At 46.7% G+C, this 23,216-nt stretch overlaps 1 protein-coding gene across 1 annotated transcript; it reads right to left on the reverse strand.

The window, feature by feature from the left end:
* Positions 1 to 917: 917 nt before the first annotated feature.
* LOC148477851 (uncharacterized) lies at positions 918 to 22,789 on the reverse strand. The gene is made up of 9 exons (XM_088456100.1): positions 22,666 to 22,789; positions 17,689 to 17,854; positions 14,823 to 15,014; positions 13,875 to 13,998; positions 13,666 to 13,763; positions 13,453 to 13,567; positions 5,395 to 5,480; positions 4,977 to 5,082; positions 918 to 2,939 (listed from the first exon to the last, which is right to left on the reverse strand). The coding sequence occupies exons 2-9, from the start codon at positions 17,764 to 17,766 to the stop codon at positions 1,792 to 1,794; spliced, it is 1,947 nt and encodes a 648-aa protein (XP_088312226.1). The 5' UTR covers positions 17,767 to 17,854; positions 22,666 to 22,789; the 3' UTR covers positions 918 to 1,791.
* Positions 22,790 to 23,216: the final 427 nt, after the last annotated feature.

Genomic DNA, 23,216 nt, shown 5'->3' on the forward strand with positions numbered 1-23,216 from the left:
GTGTCATCCTGTAAAACTGTTCTGCCTGGTGAATAAACCAAAGACCTGCTTAAGTAATCTACCGTGTGGACTAACCTCCAGCACACACCGCTGCCTCCTGTACCATCTATAAGGTCTGCCAATAAAACTGACTCGTCTTCTAGCACTAAACACTATGGCCGGTATGAGCACATTGCTATAAGGCACCATTTTATTATGGGCTGTCATGTGACCAGAGACAGCCTTGTCTGACGGGGGTGTTGGAGGAGAACTCTCCCCCTTTATCCTCAGGTCCCGTTCCTATACTAATGGAGGCGCACTATACATAGGTTCTGACAATAAACACTTTTAAAGTTGCTTCCACAATGGATACATAAATACATAATCATAGACATAAGCCATAGGTTCAGTTTTGCAGATCTCTTGAAGATAATGCAGGAAGGATAGGAACTGAGGCACCTACAGCAGCACTTTTGAAGAACAGGCCAGATATTTACTGTGCAGATTTATTATTTAAAAAAAAATAAAAAATACAGAGAGGATGCAGATTATCTCAACACTTAACAACCTTAGTGTTCTGGATATGAAACAGCATAATACAAGAGGTGTTGGGATTATTTAGTGTACTTATCTAAATTTTATGTCATAGAAGACATTTTATTATTAGAATTTTCTACAATGTTTGTAGAAAATGATAATGACAACGATGATACTGACAGACTAGCCCTGGCTACCTGTACAAAATCTTAGAAAAATCAGACCACACAGTTGGAGTAGCATTCCCTCGCTTACAGAAACTTGCTAATATTGTAATATTGTTGATTGATTATATATATATATATATATATATATACACACACACATCATATATACACACAGTATATATTTTATATATTGTTTCATATATTGATATTGTGTACTTCAAAGAACCAGTAGACTTGTCACAATATTTGGTTTATTGTAGAAACTTGTTACAATCGGTTACGTTCTTCCACTGTCAACTGCACAATACAAAGGACTTTTTCACAAGTAAAGTTAATCTAAACTGATCATCGAAACCGTCTAAACGGTGGAAACCGTAGACAGTTAAATCAGCCATTAAGCCCAATGGTCAGATCCATTTCAAAGAGGAACTAAAGCAATGGCTGAAGGAGCAGACTCTTTCTATAATGTAGTGTTCCCACTAGCCTGTTTAGCAGGGCTCCCTGCATTGGACATATTGCAAATATAATTTGCTGACCCTACGTGAAGAATTAGCGAAGCTGTACTCACTGCACGGAGCCTCAAGAGACAAAACAATTACACTGTGCTGCAATATAAGAGTAAATACTGGAAGTATTGCTGGTAGTATATTCGACTGGTGCTATATTTGCTTTGGTGAGGAAAAAAAAAACAACTGCTGTAATTTTCTTACGGAATGTAATATGGGTGGGTCGCGGGTTGTTAATTTATATGTTCAGTGATGTGTTGGTGAGGGCCATTTATATATTGATGGTGCGATGGCGGCAACTATTAAATAGTATGGTCAAAATGGGGCCCATTCATTTAAGGTGGGGTGATGGGACAATTCATTTAATGCTGAGGGCGCTTGCGGCATCTGTTCTGCTCACACAGGACATTGGCCCGGCTCCAGGTACTGTTGGGAGGTATGTCCCGCTCCGGAAGAGGCAACTTTAGAAACACGCCCAAAAATTTGCCCTCTTCGGTTATCAATACCATGCTTGAAATAAAAAAATCCCAAATTGATCAGCTAATCTATAGTTCCACAAGACCAGATACCGGTCATTTCCCTAGCTCAGAACAGGAAAATGGCTAATTTCCTGTGTGGCGTTTCTGATGTTTTAGAAGAACCGATTTCTGTGTAAAGCATTTCCCACACTCATCGCATGAAAACGGCTTCTCACCCGTGTGACGTCTCTGATGCGCGATGAGAGCAGACTTCTGCGTAAAACACTTCCTACACTCGGAACAGGGAAAGGGCTTCTCGCCGGTGTGGTGTTGCTGATGTACAATGAGACCGGATTGATTGGTGAAACATTTGCCACACTGGGGACATACAAATGGCTTCTCGCCCGTGTGAAGTCGCTCATGTATAATCAGGACAGATTTCAGCCTAAAACATTTCCCACACTCTGAGCAAGAAAATGGCTTCTCGCCCGTGTGTCTCCTCTGATGTGTAACAAGGCTTGACTTCTGGTTAAAACAATTCCCACACTCAGAACAAGAAAATGGCTTCTCCCTCATGTGAAGAGTCTTGTGCTTAACCAGGTCTGCATTCCGCATAAAACATTTGCCACACTCCGAACAGGAAAATGGCTTCCCGCCTATGTGAATTCTTTCGTGCATAACTAGAACCGATTTGTATCTAAAATATTTCCCACACTCGGAACATGGAAACGGTTTCTCGCTTGTGTGACAAATTTTGTGTTTACTAAGAGCATATTGCTGTGTAAAACATTTCCCGCACTCTGAGCAGGAAAACGGCCTCTCACCTGTGTGAATTCTCTGATGTTTAACCAGACTTGATTTCAGTGAGAAACATTTCCCACACTCAGAGCATGGAAATGGTTTCTCACCGGTGTGAAGTCTCAGATGTGTAGCCAGATGTGATTTGTAGCCAAAACATTTCCCACACTCAGAACATGGAAACTGCTTCTCACCTGCCTTAGCTGGCTGATGGGTACTAAGCGTACTGTTGTGTGTAGAACCTGTGGCATCTGTAGGACAGGGTAATATTTCATCTACTGTACAAGCAGTAACAGATGGAGCAGCATCAGGAGAATATTCCTCATGATTAGAGGGAGCAGGGGATATATCTGCACTGTTCAGTACTGGATGTACAATTGGAGTAACAGGGTTTTCTCCGGGAGAATCTGGGATGAGGATGTTCTCTTCTATTTTGCAACCTGGAGTTAAAATGAGACGATCTTCGGAGACATTACCGTGGTTACATCCACCTGCTGGGAATAAAATAAATATATGGATATACGAATGTTTTCATAAGTTTAATTTTCTGATAAAAAGTAGGAGAAAGTTCCCAAAGTACCATCAACTGGGTAAATTAAAAATTCACTGTCTATATAAATGTATGTAAAATATCGATATATGGACCTTTTTCAAAGCCGCTAGACTTATACAAAATCAGCTTTTTTTTTTTTATTATTATAATTTTATTGCCATTTTAAATCCAGTAGACGAGGCGACTTTGAAAAGCGCCACTTAGTAAAAGTTACTGCAGGGTCTCAATTCATTGATCAGTGATGTCATCCCCATTTGCTGATGTATGAGGATCGCCGCAGAGTGTCGGGAGCAGACTGGTGAGATCACATTGCTGGTTCCTGGGAATAAAATCATGTGAGAAGTAGAAAAGGAGACTAATAGGTGCCAATGCCTGTGATCAGTGGCAGATTTTACATAGGGTATCAGTTTGTAATACCAACGGCGGTTCAAATCCTGACAGCAGAAGCCCGGCAGGGGTAAAGATCCCAACAGCTGATTCTGCCAAGTACCCCTAACTCTACCCCCTCTCTTAACCCTCCCTTAGGTGTGCCTGACCCTAACCTCCCCCCCCTAGTGCCTAACCCTAGGTTCCTGACTGCATCCCTTACATAGAGGCTGCAGTTCTCCCAATAAAATCTGCCACCTAGCAGTGACTCCCCCACTGGAAGCGCTCACTGCTAATCACATGCTGGGCGGGCAGTCTCAGTTTTCCCCCCTTGGGAGACCCCAGGCGTTATAGTGGGCTGGAACGGGGCGGAACTGCATTCCGTCACTTCTATTTGGAGACGTAACCAGTTCCGCCTCCTCCGACCCACCTTAGCCCGGCGCCTCAGGGAGGCTTAATTTGCCGGGCGCCTGCTGAGATTTTGTTACCGGCGGGCACCTGGCTCCCCCCCTACAGCACTGGCCGGAGGGTGGAGCTCACTCTTGAGCTCCGGCTTCAGGCTCCGCTCCCCCCACGGGCACTATGGGAGAGACGTCATGACGTCTCTCCCATAGTACAGAGCACTTGGAGCAGCCAGGCAGACCGGAGGCACGCAGGAGCGGGGCTTAAGGTAAGTATTGGGGGGGGGGGGGGGGGAGTTTGTGTGTAAGCGGCACTATATGGGGCACAACTTCTGGGGGCACTACTTACTGGGGGCATTACTACAAGTGGCACTGCATAAGAGTCACCACTCCTTGGGACACTACCACTAATGTGGTCTCTGCATAAAGGGCACCACTACGGAGGGGCACTGAAAAAGGGATACTACCACTATTAGGGGCACTACATAAGGGACACTACCATTATTAGGGGCACTACATAAGGGGATACTACCAGTGTGGGAACTGCATAAGGGGCACTACCACTACTGGGGGTACTGGATCAGGGGCACCACTACAATGGGCATTGCATTTGCATAAGGGGCACTACTGCTGTGGGCATTGTATAAGGGTCACTACTACAATGGGCATTGCATTTGCATAAGGGGCACTACTGCTGTGGGCATTGTATAAGGGAAACCACTACAATGGGCATTGCATTTGCATAAGGGGCACTACTACTGTGGGCATTGTGTATAAGGGACACAAATGTGGGCATTGTGTATAAGGGGCACTGCTGTGTGTCATATATGAATAAGGGACACTACTATGTGGTGTAATGTAAATCAAGATTCTGCTACTGTGTGGTGTAATTGGAATTGGGAATACCATTGTCTGACCACGCCCCTTACTTTTGAGACCACTGCCCACCTATGGGAAGCTATCATTCCCCTCCATAAAACTACAGCCATACATGGCTTCCAGAGGCTGCAGCTGATCACGATACTATGCAGGCTCACAATTACATGGTGCCCGGCCAGCACAGTCAGTGGCCTCTGCAGCTCCTGACCCAATGGGCAGATACATTTCCTCGTTAGTTTGTAGTGATGGAGGAGGGGGAAGAATAAGAGATTGTTGTAGTGACTGAACTAGGAGAATATCACTTTGTCCTGTAATAGGTGATTATCACTCACCTGTGCTGATACCTGCAGGGATTTCCTCCTCCTTACACCGCTGGCCACCCCTCACGTACGTCTCTTCTTCTAGAACTTCTGCCTTAATATTAGTCACATCTTCATCCTAAATAAATAACCCATACAACAGTGAAATAACACTTTAATGTCTGATTTTAGATTTAACAGTAAATACGACTTGTAGGCATCTGCGACTTTACACTGAGTTTGCCCGATGTTATAACGGGGCAATCATTTAAAAGGCAAAAACAGGTTGGTTTTGTCTTATAAATGATGGCTCTTTTAAAACATCAGCCAGACTTCCCAGAAAGTCGCTGATACCTATAAGCCACAGGCTATTACATTTACCCCGATATCTTACTTCATTCAGATATTCGGTTTCAGCGGATTTGTTTTTAGATCACCTAAATCTATCTACCTGATCCTCCCGTGTGATCCTGAGGTTCTCCTGAGAATGAGGAGGACGGGGACATCGCTCTGGGGTATCTCTGCTGCTGGGTCTTTCTGTAAGAGACACACACTGACTGAGTACTGTACATGGTCTATATGTGATTATCAGCTGATGTGTGTACAGTAACCTAAGCAACCTATAGCTTACTAGGGAGGGCTGGAAAGACCCACTATGCCGCATTTATTAAGTATATAAGAAGATATCTCTTATATGTTCATAATTTAAAGATATATAATAATATACAGTTGAGATTCATGGGAAATGTCAAACACTAGTAAGCTCTTTAATATAGATTATAATGGTTTACCAGTATTGGTCCTAGAGCCATTCCCAAAAAGCTGTGGAACAATGTATATCTAAGGTTTCCACATCTCCGTCAGTGTGACAAGGCAGAGGAGCCGTGGTGCAGCAGTGTGGAGCCATCTGGGTAGGGATGGACATCGGAAGCCCACCATCATATGATGGCAGTGCTTCCACCATTGAATCTTTCGATGCGATGGTAACTAACCATCACATCAAAAGCATTTAATGGTGAAAGCTATTCATATGAATAGTAAAGGGGCGGGGTTAGGGGAGGGGCTCGGACACAAAGTAAAAAAAAAATAAATAAAAACCCTGGCAAGGCACAGACAGGCAGAGCTGATTTAGGATGAGAAGGACACTGTCACGCTGCTGTTGCTGTGGGCACTTAAAGCAACAAGAAAGTGAAGTGTAAAAAACATGTATAAAATATACTTATAACACACAGAAAAGGAACCTCTTACAGCACCAGCAGAGACATCAGTCCCCATCTCTGCTGGTATAAACATTGTTAGCTGTGTGTCTGTGAGTGACAGCTGCTGCTGGGCCAGGGCTGCACACTGATTGGCTCTCACTGTCTCAGAGAGCCAATCAGAGCTAGCAGAGAGGAGTGGGAGGGCCAGGTCTGAGGCAGTGAGAGACAGCCTCCAACGAACCCAACAACATGAGCCAGGAAGGTTATCAGAGGCAGAGACACAGCACACAGCAGTCATGGGAGGCAGAGACACAGCACACAGCAGTCATGGGAGGCAGAGACACAGCACACAGCAGTCATGGGAGGCAGAGACACAGCACACAGCAGTCATGGGAGGCAGAGACACAGCACACAGCAGTCATGGGAGGCAGAGACACAGCACACAGCAGTCATGGGAGGCAGAGACACAGCACACAGCAGTCATGGGAGGCAGAGACACAGCACACAGCAGTCATGGGAGGCAGAGACACAGCACACAGCAGTCATGGGAGGCAGAGACACAGCACACAGCAGTCATGGGAGGCAGAGCTTTTAGCTTTTAAAGAAAAGAAGCCACCATCGAAACAACATTGAATGATTACCATTCGATGGCAGCAAACATCGGAATGCTGCCATCAAATGGTAAAAACACTAACATCGGAAGAAAAACATTGATGGTCATCAAACATCGCCCATCGAAGTCCATCCCTACATCTGGGACCAGTGTAACCTAACTACCGTAGGTGCAGGGGGTGCAGCTGGTATGGGGCCCAGCCCTCCCCCTGACACTGCGGTGCCAGGCCATGATCCGCAACCCCTCAGTCGTCCCCCTTCACACCTTCTTCACTCCCCACGCCTCGACTTACCTTCTCCGTGGTCACACCCCCTCGCCCGGTCGCGTCCTCATGGTCGGCTCCGGCTCCCCTCATTGACTGAGTGTGTGTGTTTAGAGTTGGGCGTGATCATTTCCCTATGGGGCCCCCCCTAGGTCTAGTTATGCCCCTGCCTGTAAACACTTCACTCCTGCCTACAGCTGTCGGCTCTAGCAGCAGAGTGCGGGTGTGTTCCGTGCGGCACGTCAGGGCAGCGAGAGAGCAGAGACTGCTGCTGCTGTGTGCTGGGCTGCTGCCGAGACTCCCTCCCTGCCCTGATGTACCACACAGCGCAGAGCCAACATCTGTAGGCAGGAGGGAAGTGCCTTGGAGGGGGGGACGACAGATTTTTCTGGATCAGTCAATGGGCCCACCTTACTGCTGATGGAGACACCGTGGCTGATCTCGAGCTGTACATAATCCTAAATGCGGATATATCTCGTAATTTTTTAGCAAACCGCTCTTGCGTAGCCACCTGCACATGCAACTTTGTGTGATTATGAGAAATCCCGGGTTGTTTGCAATTCAGTCGCATGTCACTAGGTGGCAGCATGGTGTTTGCACATAGGATAATTGCCCGGTGGGCGTGCTGATGGAATGGCGACCTATTCTGAGATGAGCGCATGCAGAAATGTAGCAGACTTCAGTCACATTTCCTGCACCAAGACTAGGCTAGATACGAAGGCTGATTCTAGCGATGGCGGCTGTTTTTACAAGCGGAGGACTGAGAGCGCTGCGGCGCATAGATATCGCTGACACAGAATACAGGCAGATACACACATAGGCCAGTATTCAATTACGGGCGAAAAGTCAGAGGTCAGACTTTTCGCCCTCATCAGAGGTTTTTCCTGGGATATAAAGTATCTGGCGCGTGTCCGCTTATCCCAGTATTCCATGTGGATCCGGCGAAAACGGGACTCGGCGGAAAGGTAAGTATCGGAAAAGTCCTGGGAATTTTCAGGAAATAATCCTAGCACCCCCCTAAAGATGTCCTGACATGGGGGATCACTATGGGTACCCCCGTTTTGGGCTACTGCAGGCAGTCAGGGTTTTTAATAGCCGCGGCAAGTGCATAAATGCGGCTTTGAAGAAGGTGATGAAGAAGAGCATTTAGCAATTTTTTTGGGGGTAAAAATAACTATGTCCATCAAATTTGCAGCACATGAAAATGGATGCAAGCATATTTTTAAGTTCCTAAAATGATTTTTAAAAATTCTTCAAAAAATGCATCTGCCGCTATGAAGAAAACACCTGCCACATATTAGGGTAACCCTCTGGAATCAATTTAGCTACTTTAGGATTTTGTTCCCCATTTTTTTAAACCCCAAAATTAAACTTAAGTTTTTGGGGTGTCCAGATTTTTTTTTTATGTAAACTTTTTTTTGACACACATTACTTTTAGGGGACATTCCCAGGGGTGCAAGCTATTTTTTTTTTTTTTAAGCCTGCACCACTAAACCCCAATTTTGCACTTTTTTTTTTTTTTTTACATGGTGAAAACTTATCGGTTTATTACAAAGATTTTTCGCACCTGCGAAAAGTCTTTGAAATTGAATACGGGGATAATTGAAACAGGCAAAAATTACGTCATCGGTGATAAATGATCGCAGATAACGAGTTTTCGACTCAAAATTAATTCGGGCCATAATGTAGAAGGAGAGAAGACAGACTTTTCTTTATTATTTTATTTTCACTTTTTCATAGTTACGTATAACACGATCACTCTCTAACTCTACTTGAATCCATATTTCGCTGTATTGTGTTCCAGTAGGAACAATTTTAATGTATAGCAAATAAAGATTAGAATCTTTACAATTAATATGCGCCACATAGAAGACAAGTCTTTCTTCTCTTCTTCTACATGTCTGCTATTATTTCTTGTCATTTGTCAGCAGGATTAGAATTTCAATGATAATACTGTAATGGGGCTTGTGTGCGGATGTATATATCCATTTATAGCAAAAGCTGGAGCCCTATAATAGACAGGGCCCTATAATAGACAGGGCCCTATAATAGACAGGGCTGAAAGTGATGCATGCGGTGCTTGGGTTGTCTGTCCTTTTCTAAGATAAGTGCCGAAGCCAGATGGTTGGCAGAGACCTTAACTGTAAAAATATCTGCATGACGCCATTTTGCGTTGTCCGCACGACCCCATCTTGCGGCGCCTACACGATACCTTGGTGTATGGTGCTATATTATGATTATTAGCGTTGTGCGTCTGCCACTGCCCTACATCACAAATCCTCACAATACCATATGTACATTTATTAATACATATAATATGAACAACCCCGCAAAGCACGTACCATGGTGTACTCCAAAAACACGTAGACGCACAATGCTAACTAGCGTCTTTTCTTAATATCCCCACACTGACATATTGCATACTTACACTGAAAGGTTTCCTAGCATTAAGGTTAATATTAAAGGTTTTATTCGTTACCAATTATGTTGTGAAATGAATGTATTTGATATCTAAGGTTTAGTACATGATAAGCTGACCATGTTTGGTGCCATTCTAAACCACTGTTTATTTGCAGATCTCCGGTTCCATCGGCAAGGAGATCGCAACATGCGTCCGCAAGTTATGAATTATGGAGAATTAGGTGATAGAATGTACTTTGTATGTAGTGTCTATTGATTAGTTATTCGGCGGGAAAACACACACAAAGAGCCGTTGGTGGGCTGAACCACTACTGTACAAATTGACCTATGAACTGTATCGTAACAGAAGAACCAAGAGGAAGACCCAATGGGATTATGCCAACTCGTTTCCATTGTATTGCCTACTCCCTGTAAGGGTATATATTCAAGCGCTCTATTTCCAGTAGAGAGTCATCTTATTCTTTCATTTGACGGAGGCTTCACCTTTGATGCCGGGAAATCTGGATTCAGAGAGCCTGCGTATGTATCGACTGTACCTTGTGAATGTATAATCTTTTGCGCTAAACTGTATTTAGATCACAGCGTGTAACTAAATGCTTTAAATGTGAATAATACCTTTTTGTGCTTTGGAACCACACTCAAAGTCTGGAAAGCAATTATTTCTTGTGCGACTCACAACGCTAAATAGCGACATCAGGGTATAAAGATTATTAGGTATTCATACAAGCCAAACCAACAGGAAAATGGACTTTGGAGCAGTGGCAATTGCATAGCGGCCCTTTAGGTAGGATTTTCAGATCACGTTACAGTCATTCTATTTCATCGGTGATTGGAGTCCTCAGTGCTGGATACAATATTAGGGTCAATGTAGAAAGTGCCATAGAGAGACACCATAACATCCAAGATAAAGGTCAAGGGCAGGGATGTATCAAACCTTGGAGATAAAGTACAGAAGTTTCCCATAGCAACCAATCAGCTTCTGTCATTTGATAGACTGTGCCAGGTAAATGATCGTTAGAGGCCGATTGGTTGCTGTAGGTAACTTCTACACTTTCTCTCTCTCCAATGTTTGATACATCTCCCCTCAACTGAGATCTGCCAGGCGCTGCTGCGGATGGGCGCTACATCTGCCAGGCTGTCATTCACTCATACTCACAAGCAGAGGGTGAGAGCAGAGGGCAAGGGCCCATGGGTTTCCCACTTGTTTTTTGTGGGCCAAGAAAGCCCAGTCTACAGTCATAGGCCTTTTATTTATTAGCAGAAAAGCAATATTGCAGGAAAGCCACTGAAGCCAGGGAATTAGAGAGGGTGCCGTAGAGGTGATAACCCCAACTGATCCAGGTGAGTAACCGGTGGTGGTTTCAGGATAGCAGCTACCAATTTTGCAGGCCATAATATATCAATGCTGAAAACTACTGTTTAGCATAGTGGAAGCTTTTGGATTGATCAGTTTCAGTCTTTGCTTTGTACTGGGCGCCGGGTGTTACAGGGGATTATAAATGCTCAATAAGGAAGAGGACAAGCTCTCCCTATCCACAGATATAGGAAGCCCACACTTATTTTTATTCTATATACGTCAGTTAGTTTCCATGTTGGCCCCAGGATTTAAAGAAGCAACACTAATAAAAAAAAATACACCTGGCTTTGTATTTAATATTATTGCCCCTTTAAATCCATCTGCGGAACCTGCCAAAGACCTCCTGAAAAGTCCATTGTGTCCCATATTAACAACAGGAGCGCATGTTCACAGGTCAGGTTCATGGAAAATCACACACATAACATGCAACAATTTATATAACTTACATAAAATAACTTAGGTAGGAGTAGTGTTAGTTACAGCTTGTCTCAAAATGAAGAGGGTGTTATCGTTACTGAGTCCCACATACGCAATTACTATTGCTAGTAACACACAGGCATGGGTAATGTCACAGGTGACAGTGCAGAGGGATCACCGTGGGTGATGTCACAGGTGACAGTGCAGAGGGAGCACCGTGGGTGATGTCACAGGTGACAGTGCAGAGGGAGCACCGTGGGTAATGTCACAGGTGACAGTGCAGGGGGGAGCACCATGGGTAATGTCACAGGTGACAGTGCAGGGGGGAGCACCATGGGTAATGTCACAGGTGACAGTGCAGAGGGGAGCACCAGGGGTGATGTCACAGGTGACAGTGCAGAGGGGAGCACCAGGGGTGATGTCACAGGTGACAGTGCAGGGGGAGCACCAGGGGTGATGTCACAGGTGACAGTGCAGAGGGGAGCACCAGGGGTGATGTCACAGGTGACAGTGCAGAGGGGAGCACCAGGGGTGATGTCACAGGTGACAGTGCAGAGGGGAGCACCAGGGGTGATGTCACAGGTGACAGTGCAGAGGGGAGCACCATGGGGGATGTCACAGGTGACAGTGCAGAGGGGAGCACCATGGGGGATGTCACAGGTGACAGTGCAGAGGGGAGCACCAGGGGTGATGTCACAGGTGACAGTGCAGAGGGGAGCACCAGGGGTGATGTCACAGGTGACAGTGCAGAGGGGAGCACCAGGGGTGATGTCACAGGTGACAGTGCAGAGGGGAGCACCAGGGGTGATGTCACAGGTGACAGTGCAGAGGGGAGCACCAGGGGTGATGTCACAGGTGACAGTGCAGAGGGGAGCACCAGGGGTGATGTCACAGGTGACAGTGCAGAGGGGAGCACCGTGGGTGATGTCACAGGTGACAGTGCAGAGGGGAGCACCGTGGGTGATGTCACAGGTGACAGTGCAGAGGGGAGCACCGTGGGTGATGTCACAGGTGACAGTGCAGAGGGGAGCACCGTGGGTGATGTCACAGGTGACAGTGCAGAGGGGAGCACCGTGGGTGATGTCACAGGTGACAGTGCAGAGGGGAGCACCGTGGGTGATGTCACAGGTGACAGTGCAGAGGGGAGCACCGTGGGTGATGTCACAGGTGACAGTGCAGGGGGGAGCACCGTGGGTGATGTCACAGGTGACAGTGCAGGGGGGAGCACCGTGGGTGATGTCACAGGTGACAGTGCAGGGGGGAGCACCGTGGGTGATGTCACAGGTGACAGTGCAGAGGGGAGCACCGTGGGTGATGTCACAGGTGAGAGTGCAGGGGGGAGCACCGTGGGTAATGTCACAGGTGAGAGTGCAGGGGGGAGCACCGTGGGTAATGTCACAGGTGAGAGTGCAGGGGGGAGCACCGTGGGTAATGTCACAGGTGAGAGTGCAGGGGGGAGCACCGTGGGTAATGTCACAGGTGACAGTGCAGGGGGGAGCACCATGGGTGATGTGACAGTGCAGGGGGGAGCACCATGGGTGATGTGACAGTGCAGGGGGGAGCACCATGGGTGATGTGACAGTGCAGGGGGGAGCACCGTGGGTGATGTGACAGTGCAGGGGGGAGCACCGTGGGTGATGTGACAGTGCAGGGGGGAGCACCGTGGGTGATGTGACAGTGCAGGGGGGAGCACCGTGGGTGATGTGACAGTGCAGGGGGGAGCACCGTGGGTGATGTGACAGTGCAGGGGGGAGCACCGTGGGTGATGTGACAGTGCAGGGGGGAGCACCGTGGGTGATGTGACAGTGCAGGGGGGAGCACCGTGGGTGATGTGACAGTGCAGAGGGAGCAGCGTGGGTGATGTGACAGGTGACAGTGCAGGGGGGAGCACCGTGGGTGATGCGACAGGTGACAGTGCAGGGGGGAGCACCGTGGGTGATGCGACAGGTGACAGTGCAGGGGGGAGCACCGTGGGTGATGTAACATGAGTGATGGAATCACTAGGATGATGCCCCTTCTACTGATGTATGAGAAATAAGGGGTGACTGGACTGATCTCTTGGCTGGTAGTGCATAATGATAAGGTGTTAGGAGGAGAGCAGGACTCTAATAGGGGCTGAGGTGTCCGGACCCAGCACTGGGCAGATTTTTATCAGTAGTTTGTACAGAATAAGAGGTTGCTGTAGTGACTGAACCAGGAGAATATAGGACTAACTTCTGTAATAAGTGATTACGACTCACCTGTTCTGATAATATCTGCATGGCTCTCCTCCTCCTTACACTGCTGGTCACCCCTCACATACGTCTCTTCTTCCCCCTCTATATCCTCTGCCTTCATATCAGTCAGGTTTTCACCCTAAATGTTAATTAGACACGCAGAGCTGCTATACAGATTCTATAGTGATAAGTCATTTTGGCACTTTGGAATTTGGCGAGACCCTAAATCCCATCTACCTGATCCTCCTGTAGGGTTCTGAGATCTTCTCCTGTACATTCCTGTGAATAAGGGGGGCACGGACCTGTCTCTGGGGGGTTCCTGTTACTGGATCCATCTGTAGGAGACACACGGAGACAGAATACATTGTATATATCTGATGATGTGTGTATCTAGGTGGCCCATGAAATTTCTGTCCCCTTTAAAATAAGTGAAAGTCTCCTCTTACCCAGTGACGTGAGGGGCCAGTGTTTCTCCATCATCACATCCTTGTACAGACCCCTGTGTCCTTCTATATACTCCCACTCCTTCATGGAGAAATATACAGTGACGTCCTCACACCTTATAGGAACCTGACACACAATGGTACAGTCATCACCCAGACACATCCCCTGGTGTTACTGTATAATGTCCCATCCCCAGCAGTCACCTCTCCAGTCATCACCCAGACACATCCCCTGGTGTTACTGTATAATGTCCCATTCCCAGCAGTCACCTCTCCAGTCATCACCCAGACATATCCCCTGGTGTTACTGTATAATGTCCCACTCCCAGCAGTCACCACTCACCTCTCCAGTCATCACCCAGACACATCCCCTGGTGTTACTGTATAATGTCCTGTTCCCAGCAGTCACCTCTCCAGTCATCACCCAGACACATCCCCTGGTGTTACTGTATAATGTCCCATCCCCAGCAGTCACCTCTCCAGTCATCACCCAGACACATCCCCTGGTGTTACTGTATAATGTCCCATCCCCAGCAGTCACCTCTCCAGTCATCACCCAGACACAACCCCTGGTGTTACTGTATAATGTCCCATCCCCAGCAGTCACCTCTCCAGTCATCACCCAGACACATCCCCTGGTGTTACTGTATAATGTCCCATTCCCAGCAGTCACCACTCACCTCTCCAGTCATCACCCAGACACAGCCCCTGGTGTTACTGTATAATGTCCCATTCCCAGCAGTCACCACTCACCTCTCCAGTCATCACCCAGACACATCCCCTGGTGTTACTGTATAATGTCCCATCCCCAGCAGTCACCTCTCCAGTCATCTCTCAGACACATCCCCTGGTGTTACTGTATAATGTCCCACTCCCAGCAGTCACCTCTCCAATCATCACCCAGACACATCCCCTGGTGTTACTGTATAATGTCCCATTCCCAGCAGTCACCTCTCCAGTCAGCAGCTCAATGATCTGATTGGTGAATTCCAGGATCTTCTGTTCATTGTGTCTCTCATGTATCAGTGAGTCAGGTGGAGTCACCGTGATGAGGCTCGGCGTCTTGATAAATTCCCCTGATACACATGGACGGCTGCCAAACATCTCTCGCTCACTAGAGGACTTCTTCACCATCATGTAACCCTTGTAATGACAGAGACATCAGTGAAAAGGTAAACGGAACTCTGTAATATATAAGAAGGAGCTACTACTGTATCGTACAAATACCACTGGAAACTGTACGGTACATAACACTTGTGCTGCAGCTTCAGCCATGTTACTTCCAGCCAAAGGAAAAAACCCATAAACAATGTAATATATGGGACCAATACTTCAATCTGACATTGTCTGCAGGCTGCTCGGTTACAGCTGTGCACAGGGGAAGACTGAGGCAGAGCAGGAAATACAGAGAGAACGGACGCCATCTTGTGACCCAGAGAGGAGAGGATCATGGGAAGAATAAACTTTAAACAGCATCAAAGGAGGAAACATTGTAAGTTCAATACAAAATGTTGAGTATAGTTTGGACACAGAGAATAAGAATATTAAAATGTTATTGATGCCTCCAAGTAATACTCTGTGTAACACCCACAAGGCGATATCACTGCATATAAAATGAGCCAGTTCTTTTACAATTGTTATAAAACAGTTTCTCTAGAGGACGTCACAAAATGACCACACATACTGTTGGGGTGTATTTTCCAACAACAATAAAAAGCGTTTGTGGTAAGAAGATTTCACCCCAACTCGCAATGTGGTCATGAAAATTGGGGTGCCGTGACAGAGGAAAAAGCTCTCTCCCAGCAAGTGCCTAGATGCAAAATGATAGCTACCGCGATCACTTAGTTTCCTGGAAAGACATTGATGTGCATTCTGCACATATGCCAACTGGTGCATGAATCACGGGATAACGGTAAAGTTTGAAAAAATTAAGCCCATAGGCTACCATGCACTAATGCCTTCTTTAGATGTTAGCCGCCGGGGCTCAAGCTTTGTATTCCGGAGTTTGGCAAATTAGACTTGCATAGCAGCCCCCGTAAATCCCTATGGGAGCTGCTTTTGCAGTCAGAAATGTTGAAAGAAAGCGTTACTGCGCAGACTCCAGTCTTCCTGTCCCTCCAGGGAGGCTTCATGCCCTGTCCCAAGATGGCCTCCATGATCACTTCTGAGCAAGTGAAGGGGCCATTTTGTCTTTATCGAACACTGTGTAGGTGACATGGTGGGAGACGGGAGTCTCCTACTTAGTTCCTATGAGAGACCCAGTTAATACCTGCTATAAAGCCATACTTGCCTACCTTTTGATCCTGGGGAGGAGAAACAGGTGGGTTGTGACGGTTTGGAGAATCGCGTCATTAAGCCCCGCCCTCTACAGGGGGACCCGCGATCGCCGTTGAAATTATCCCCATTCTGCCCACTTCACTAGGAAGTGGGCAGAATGTGGGAGAAGTACCTACCCTTCCGGGGGTGCAGGGGGTTACCAGAAAAATCGTGAGCTTCCCGCGAAAACTGTGAGGGTAGGCATGTATGTATAAAGCTGTTCCAGCATCCCTGCACCGCTAAACGTTTGCAGCATACACTCACCGACTGGTGAGCTGTATAGAACCCTGCTTCACTCAAGCTCCTCTCCATATGCATGTAATAGCGAGTACGGCTGTACCTGCTACCGCTCAATAAACCAAAACCAGTGGTGAAGTAACTGGGCTGTTCATAGTGTGAGTCATCCACATGTGTGTGCCTATATAACACTGCAATCTTAACAACTACAGACATTTCCAACACGAAATGTAGGGACCGCGGCAGATATCAGAGATACTTAAATTTTGCGGTTTTCTGGTAAAATAGCTTTAATAAATATGCTCCATAAGATTAATAGCTACAATTTTCTTCCCTACGGGACAGTGCCTGAGAAGATGCTGATCCCTGATGAGGACGGGGCTTGGTACTTCTCATAAGTCCCCATCCCCTCATGGCATAATGCCGCAGAATCACAGGTCCCAGAAGATGGGGTGGATTCATTTCATATTGGCCCTGCCCAGCTAGTCATGGAACCGTGATTGCTCCCCCGTCCTGTCCATTACAGTAGGAAGCAAGCAAGATGTGGGGGAGGGGGAGTCACCTGCTCTTCAGAGAACCTGTGGGACTTGCCGAAAATTCACAAGTCTCCCGGATGTTCTGAATGACTAGGTAAGTATGACACAAATGCCTAATCATGATATACAAAATAGTTTAGGTATACATATGTCCTAGTCCAGGATTAGGCAACGTCTGGCACTCCAGCTGCTGAGGAACTACACAACCCAGCAGGTCATAACAGCAAATCTGTGGCCGAGAATGCTGGGAGGTGTAGTTTCACAGCAGCTGGAGCGTCAGATCAGAGCCGTAACTAGACTTTTTGGTGCCCTGTGTGATGGCTTCATGGGGAAGGGCCAGGGAAGAGATAGGAGAGGCCAAGAGATGCTGGGGATGAAGCTACAAGTAATAATGATAATAAACAGAAATATTGACAGGCCCAAACAGCGCCCCCTGACCTGTGGTGCCCTGTGCAATGGCACCGGCCGCACTACCCTAGCTACTGCCCTGCGTCAGATGTTGCCAGCCCCTGTCCTAGTACATGTACAAGGCTGTGGACATGTGGGTGGGGCATCTCTGAAAACAAGTACACGGGGGCCTCTCTGAGATGGGAAACCAGGGGGTCCTCTAGGACAGGTGTCACAGGGCTGTGGAGCATCTTTCCCAGAATTCATCACCTCTCAGTCAGATCGCTTTGTAATAATATAGGTAAGAGTGACATCGCTGTAAAATTCCCAGAATGCCTCACCTCTCCAGTCAGCAGGTAGATGATCTCCATGGTGAGATGTATTATCCTCTCAGTCACCTGTCTCCTGTCCTTGTCCATCCTCAGGGACTCGGTGATTTATACAGGACACGTCTCGCCCTCACGTGCCTTCTAGTAAAGAGGCTCCGGCTCCTCACTGCTCAATTGTCTAGGAATAAATAGAACATACACCACAGAGGGCCTGATTCACTAACAAACGCAACTGCGATTACGCACGCAATCGGCCCATTGTTGCGTTCTGCGCATGCATCACAGCGAGCCAGCAACTGCGAACAGGACTGCGATCGCATTGACTACGCAGACCCATCGCAGTGATTGACAGGTAGTGCCGCTTGTGGGTGGTGGTCGGCGAAACGCAGGCGTGCCAGTGTGGTTGAACACTGTACTAGGGGCGTGCATAAATTAGCCACTGCGATGCCCTACGCAGCCTGAGGCCTGATAGCGTCCAATGAAATGAGCAATTCCTGAGTAAGGTCAGAGCTTGTGCCAGTGTGTGTGATGCTGCGATGGTACTCGATTGTACCGATGGATTTGCAGTCTTACTAAACATTACGGATGTGTGTAAGGTAAAGTGGGCGTCCTTATGTAGTGCTGCGGCGGCATAGCGATCACAGAGGATTAGCGTACTAATGCAATGAGACTGCGTGCGTAATCGCTATAGCAATCGCAGTTGCGATCCATAATTAATCAGTTCCCTAGTCCGCATGTGACATATTCAAATATGAAAACACTGAATGACCGCAAGTCTTCCTCTGAGCTCCGGACAGTTCCATTAGATCCTCTGATCCAGCTTCATAAGACTCCCCAGGGACTGACAAGGGTTACAGCTTGTGGTCAGGAGTCTGATTCCTCCCAGATATCTCTGTGCTGCCTGCCGTACGCTGCACCTGACATCTCTACCAAAGCTCTGAATTAGGGAGGATTTGGAATTTTTGATCTTGATTTAATTTAATTACAGAAATTGAGAGACAACTCTTGTTCCCGATTCCTTATGTTTTATGTACTGGAAGTCATACAAGGCTGATACCAGCTCTGCTGTCACTATATGCAGGTCACACTGATATCACACACCTGATGCACACTGATCACTATACACAGGTCACACTGATATCACACACCTGATGCACACTGATCACTATACACAGGTCACACTGATATCACACACTGGGCCTGATTCAGACCCGGTTGCAAGCGCTTTATGTGCTCGCAATCGGGTCGATGGTGGGCCAGTGCGCATGCGCACGACGGAGCCGGCTCCGTCATGCGCAAGACCCGGATAGCGACGGCACTCTGTCGCTCCGGGTCTCGTACCAAAGGGGGCGTGCTGTTGATGTTGAGTGACAGCACGTCCCCTTTGGTGGGCGGGCCGGGGGAGTGGCTGCCCAAACGAAGGCGTTCCCATGTGAACGCCTCCATTTGGGGGCGGCCCCACTGACATCATGAGTGATGTCAGTGGGAGAGATTTCGGCTCTGTTAGAGCCGAAATCTCTCTGGGGCTTGCGGCCACGAACCCTGCCACTAGGGTCTCGTCGCAAGCCCGATGGTCTTGACCATCGCGACCATCTTCCTGGCAGCTCGCTATAGCTGTGGGTGGTCACCCACAGCTATGCAAGCGGCCAGGAGGCCGTTCTAAAAAGAAAAAAAAAAAAAGACCGGCCCTGATTCAAAGCGAGCGCTCTGTCAGAGTGTCACTATACGCAGGTCACACTGATATCACACACCTGATACACACTGATACACACTGATCACTATAGACAGTTCACACTGATATCAGACACTGCTCACTATACACAGTTCACACTGATATCAGACACTGCTCACTATACACAGGTCACACTGATATCACACACCTGATACACACTGATCACTATAGACAGTTCACACTGATATCACACACCTGATACACACTGCTCACTATACACAGTTCACACTGATATCAGACACTGCTCACTATACACAGGTCACACTGATATCACACACCTGATACACACAGGTCACACTGATCACTATACACAGGTCACACTGATATCACACTGCTCACTATACACAGTTCACACTATCACACACCTGATACACACTGCTCACTATACACAGGTCACACTATCACACACCTGATACACACTGCTCACTATACACAGGTCACACTTATATCACACACCTGATACACACTGCTCAATATACGCAGTTCACACGGATATCACATACCTGATAAACACAGATATCACTCTATACACAGGTCACACTAATATCACTCACCTTACTTGGGCTGGGATGTATTAAAGCCGAAAATGCGGTAAAACCCCCCCAAATACAGTTTTAACACATTGATGTCATACTTGATACAAAGTAATCATTATATACAGCCCACACTAATATCACACATCTGATCACTATACAGATCAGTTATTATATAACTGTATATATTATGGCCTACATTATGATGTATATTAGTGATAATTTAGTAATATATAGTAGTGCTCCCTCTAGGCTGTTTCAGCAGGGTGTCGCGCCCTGCCCAATTTGAAAACCCTGAAATGCGTTATCGAAGCCGGATAATTGGCTGAGACAGAATCGGTTTAAAATTAGATCTGCACGACGCCATTTTGCGAATGGCATCGAGACGCCATTTTGCGACTGGCCACCCAGCGCCATTTTAGCTAAATCTCGCACATCATAAGTACATACGGCGATGCTATTATTTAGCGTTGTGCGATTCCCACGCAATAGAAAGATGTTAAAAGTCCTCATCATATAAATACAGACAGTCACTAAAACATATAACATGATCAACCCTGCAAAACACGTACCATGGTGTACTCCACAAACACTTACACACTTACTTAAAAGGTTCCCTAGCATTAAAGTGTAATATTCAAGGTTTATTCAGTATTAGTAATGTTGTGAAACAAATGTTATTTGATATATAAGGTTCAGTACATGTTAAGCAGACCGTGTTTGGTCTTGTTCTGATCCACTGTGTCTTTGCAGATTTCCGGTATCATCGGTAAGAAGATCGCAACATGTGACTGCAAACTATGGACCATAGAGAGTTAAACATTAAAATGTACACTGTAATGTAACCAGCTTAGATATATTATGCAGCGGGAAAAAGGACACAAAGGGCTGTTGGAGGCTGGATTGTGTCCATACGAACTGACCTATGAACTATACTGTAACAGAAGAACCAGGAAGAAGTACCAATGGAATCATACCAAACTGTTCTATTGTATTGCCTATCTAAACCTGGATGCCAGTCTGCTTGCTTTGCTGTTGACGGAGGTTTCTATTTTGATGCCGGGATCTGGGTCCAGAGCGCGTGCGTATGTAACAACTGTACCTTGGGTCTGTATAATTTATTTGCCCTAATTGTATTTAGATCACAGTGTGTAACTATCTGTTTTTATGTTGAATAATAACTTTTTGTGCTTTGGAACCACAATCAAAGTCTGAAAGCAATTATTTCTTGTGCGACTCATAGCGCTAAACAGCAACAATTATTTTAGAGTGTATAGGTAGGCAGGAATCGATAGGTAGGAATCGATAGCGTCCTGCCCTTATGGCAGCGTACTGCTGAAACAGCAGTCCCCACCAGCGGGTCCAAGCATCCTGTGAGGGGTAAAGTTCCAGTGAAACAATCACTGGTGTGTGAATAGGTGCCGTGCACATGCGCAGAGCAACTATTCACACTGCAAGGATACCTTGGGGGCACTGAGATGCTGGACACGCACCCTAAAGTGATGAAAAGGGGGCACATCTCAAGGCCATGCCAACTTTGAGTGACCACGGCCATTTTTCAGGCTCACACAAAGGAGTGCCCTTCTGCGATAGCACTATATAGTATAATACAGATCAGCAATTACATTGCTGTGTGTGTGGATCTATATTACAGCATTATACCATATAAAACAGATCAGTGATTACATTTCTCTGCATATATTACAGTATATCATACCTCTCAACTTTTCATCCTCCCAAGGAGGGACAGTTCGCGAGCCGAAGGTGCGCGCATCCGAAAAGGGGCAGAGTCTACTGAAAATGGGGCGGAGCCTCGCAACTTACCCCGTTTTCGTCACTGTGGGGGCGTGCCCAGCACTCTCCGAGATGCTGGGCAGCCCCCAGGCAGTCCTAACACATGAGAACAGATGCCGTGCGCATGGCATCTGTTCTCCTCCAGCACACCCGCTGCTCTGCTATGCAGAGCAGCGGTATGTGCTCTCCCCAACTTCCCCCCCACCGTGGGACACCTTGCGGTCCACGGTGGGACAGCCCCAGAAAAACGGGACTGTCCCGCTGGATTCGGGACAGTTGGGAGGTATGGTATATGGTGCATATTAGTGATATAATATATAGCACAATACAGATCAAAGATTACATTGCTATGTGTGTACATATTACAGCATATAATGTATATTAGTGATATAATATAATACAGACCAGTTATTACATTACAGTGTGCATACTGCATATTACATCATATACTGTATATTAGTGATAAGTAGTATAGTAAAATACAGGTCAGTTATTACATTGCTCTGTATACATTACAGTATATTACATATATTTGTGACATATGTGTAATAGTAGAAAATATTGCACTATATACAATACAGTTATTATATTACTTCCTGCAACTCAGCCATCTCCCTACACTGGGACTGACCGGGAGAAGTTACACTGAATATCACACACAGGATGGGATGTACTAAGGGTGAAATGCAGTCAAAACTCTGAAAACTATGCAGCTTTCGGAGGTGCCACATTCCCCATATGTATCAAGCTCTGGAGAGTAACATTTTCTGGACCTTGTAGAAGATAGTCAACGCCATAAGCCTATGGGCTTCTTTCCACAGCATTCCCCTGAGAGAGATCTGACGCCCCCCATGCAGCTTGCACATGCGCAGGCCTATTCCAGTCTGATCCTCCTGACCACCCATCCATGCAGCCTTACATTGCACTTACCTGTCTTCCTCCTGGCTGACACAGCCTGATGCTTAAATCAATCCCCCAACTGACTACCACTTCCTATATCCAAGCCTCATTTACAGTATGTGTAAGCCCCCACATGACTACCACTTCCTGTATCCAAGCCTCGTTCCCATATCTAATCCCCCACCTGACTACAATATCCTGTATCCAAGCCTCGTTCCTATAACTAATTCCTAACCTGTCTAAAACTTCCTATATCCAAGCCTCATTCTCATATCTAATCCCCCCCACCTAACTGACATTTCCTGTATCCAAGCCTCATTCTCATATCTAATCCCCCCCACCTAACTGACATTTCCTGTATCCAAGCCTCATTCTCATATCTAATCCCCCCACCTAACTGACATTTCCTGTATCCAAGCCTCATTCTCATATCTAATCCCCCCACCTAACTGACATTTCCTGTATCCAAGCTTCAGTTCTGTGTCTAATCTACCACCTAACACTTCCTGTATCCAAGCCTCATTCCCATATTTTGTCTCCCACCTGACTAAAGTTACCCACACACTAGGCGATATTTTACA

This window comes from Taudactylus pleione, unplaced genomic scaffold (genome assembly GCF_031769625.1).
Source record: "Taudactylus pleione unplaced genomic scaffold, aTauple2 ptg000685l, whole genome shotgun sequence".
In the NCBI taxonomy this organism is placed as follows: domain Eukaryota; kingdom Metazoa; phylum Chordata; class Amphibia; order Anura; family Myobatrachidae; genus Taudactylus; species Taudactylus pleione.